The sequence below is a fragment of the Tamandua tetradactyla genome, chromosome 7, assembly GCF_023851605.1.
Source record: "Tamandua tetradactyla isolate mTamTet1 chromosome 7, mTamTet1.pri, whole genome shotgun sequence".
NCBI lineage: Eukaryota > Metazoa > Chordata > Mammalia > Pilosa > Myrmecophagidae > Tamandua > Tamandua tetradactyla.
In genome coordinates this window covers 119,202,186-119,203,940 of record NC_135333.1, presented here as the reverse complement: position 1 = coordinate 119,203,940, position 1,755 = coordinate 119,202,186, and the positions used below count along the sequence as shown (strand labels likewise).

The 1,755-nt window shown below is 34.2% G+C and overlaps 1 protein-coding gene across 1 annotated transcript; it reads left to right on the top strand.

Moving 5' to 3' along the window:
- Window positions 1-235: 235 nt before the first annotated feature.
- LOC143690050 (olfactory receptor 6C3-like) lies at window positions 236-1,173 on the top strand. Its single transcript, XM_077168049.1, is given in 2 exon segments — window positions 236-887; window positions 890-1,173. Coding segments are annotated over 2 exon segments (936 nt in total).
- The last annotated feature ends 582 nt before the right edge of the window (window positions 1,174-1,755 follow it).

Genomic DNA, 1,755 nt, shown 5'->3' with positions numbered 1-1,755 from the left:
GTTAGTAACAGACTTTTTTATTCATGGCATATGTTAGGATACTTTCAAGGAAGAGACATTGATACTTATTTATTTTTTGCTTTAACAACAGGTAAGGGAGACAGTAGTGTGGATTGCTGAAAAAGAACATGTATTGCTTGATTTCATGAATTAATCCTCATGGGTATTTAAACAATTTCATTGTCTTGTTTTCAAAGAAAAAAATATACATGCATATAAAATACATATATGAGTAATGAAAAACCACACAACACCCAGGGAATTCATTCTTCTAGGGCTATCAGATGACCCTGAGCTTCAGGTTGTGATTTTCATCTTTTTAATGATCATGTATATATTAAGCATCACTGGAAATGTAACCATCATTACGCTCACCTTGGTGGATCCCCATCTGCAGGTCCCTATGTATTTCTTCCTCAGGAACTTCTCTGTATTAGAAATATCATTTACAACGGTCTGTATCCCTCGATTCCTCAGCACGATTGTCACCAGAGACAAAACTATTTCATACAATAATTGCACAGCTCAGTTGTTTTTCTTCATCTTCATGGGTATAACTGAATTCTGCCTTCTAACTGACATGTTCTATGACCACTATGTGGTCATCTGCAAACCCCTGCATTACACAACCATCATGAGCAAGAGAGTCTGCATGCTGCTTGTATTTTGTGCTTGGCTGGCAGGATTTCTAAATATTTTCCCACCAGTTATTTTTTTCCTCCAGTTAGAATACTATGGTTCCAATGTCATTGATCACTTTGCTTGTGACTATTTCCCTCTCTTGCAATTATCCTGTTCAGACATGTGGCTCCTGGAAGTGATCAGTTTTTATTCCACAATAGTGATTCTACTTTTTACTTTGGCATTAATAATTCTCTCCTACATGTTCATATTAGAACAATCTTGAAACTCCCTTCTGCCAGTCAGAGGAAAAAGGCATTTTCCACGTGTTCCTCTCACATGATTGTCATTTCCATCTCTTATGGAAACTGCATATTCATGTATGCCAACCCTTCAGCCACAGAAAGGGCATCCTTGATCAAAGGAGTAACCATTCTCAATACTTCTGTGGCTCTGATGATGAACCCATTCATATATATTCTGAGGAACCAACAAGTGAAGCAAGCCTTTAAGGACACTTTCCAAAAGGTTGTGTTTTCCTCTGCTAAATGAAAGTATCAGTAGTATTAAATGAAAAAAGTTTTGTTAATGCCTTCTATTATGTATATCTTCCTAACTCTGTTTGCTTCACTTCAATTATGTTTTATTCCTTTTTCCATTTCCATTTTAAAATTCCTCCCACAATTGCATTCAATAAATTTGATTATGCTGAATATTGCTTCTGAATATTTTACTAGTTCAAATATTTTATTCAGATGAATTTGAATGAAGTAAACAAATCTGGGTTAATGATTATGGGCTTGAATAGATGTAGTTTGCTTTGTAAGAGACTTGGCATTTATTGTGATAGAATGAATGTCAAGATAGATACGGATTTTTAAACTTTTCATTTTTACTGGGTAATAGAAATAAATGCTATTAGGAAATGCTCATTCCACTTAGCATTTCTGTGAAAGCAAATAATCACAATGACAAAATGGTAGGATAAAATGTAAATATCTACAAAAATGTTTTTAAGGATTAAGAAGTCACGTGTTCAGATTTTCAAAATTATGTATAGGAATAATGATAATAATGAGAAGGAGGAAGAAAAGGAAAAGAAGGAAGAGAAAATGAAGTAGCCTTTTTTTCAGC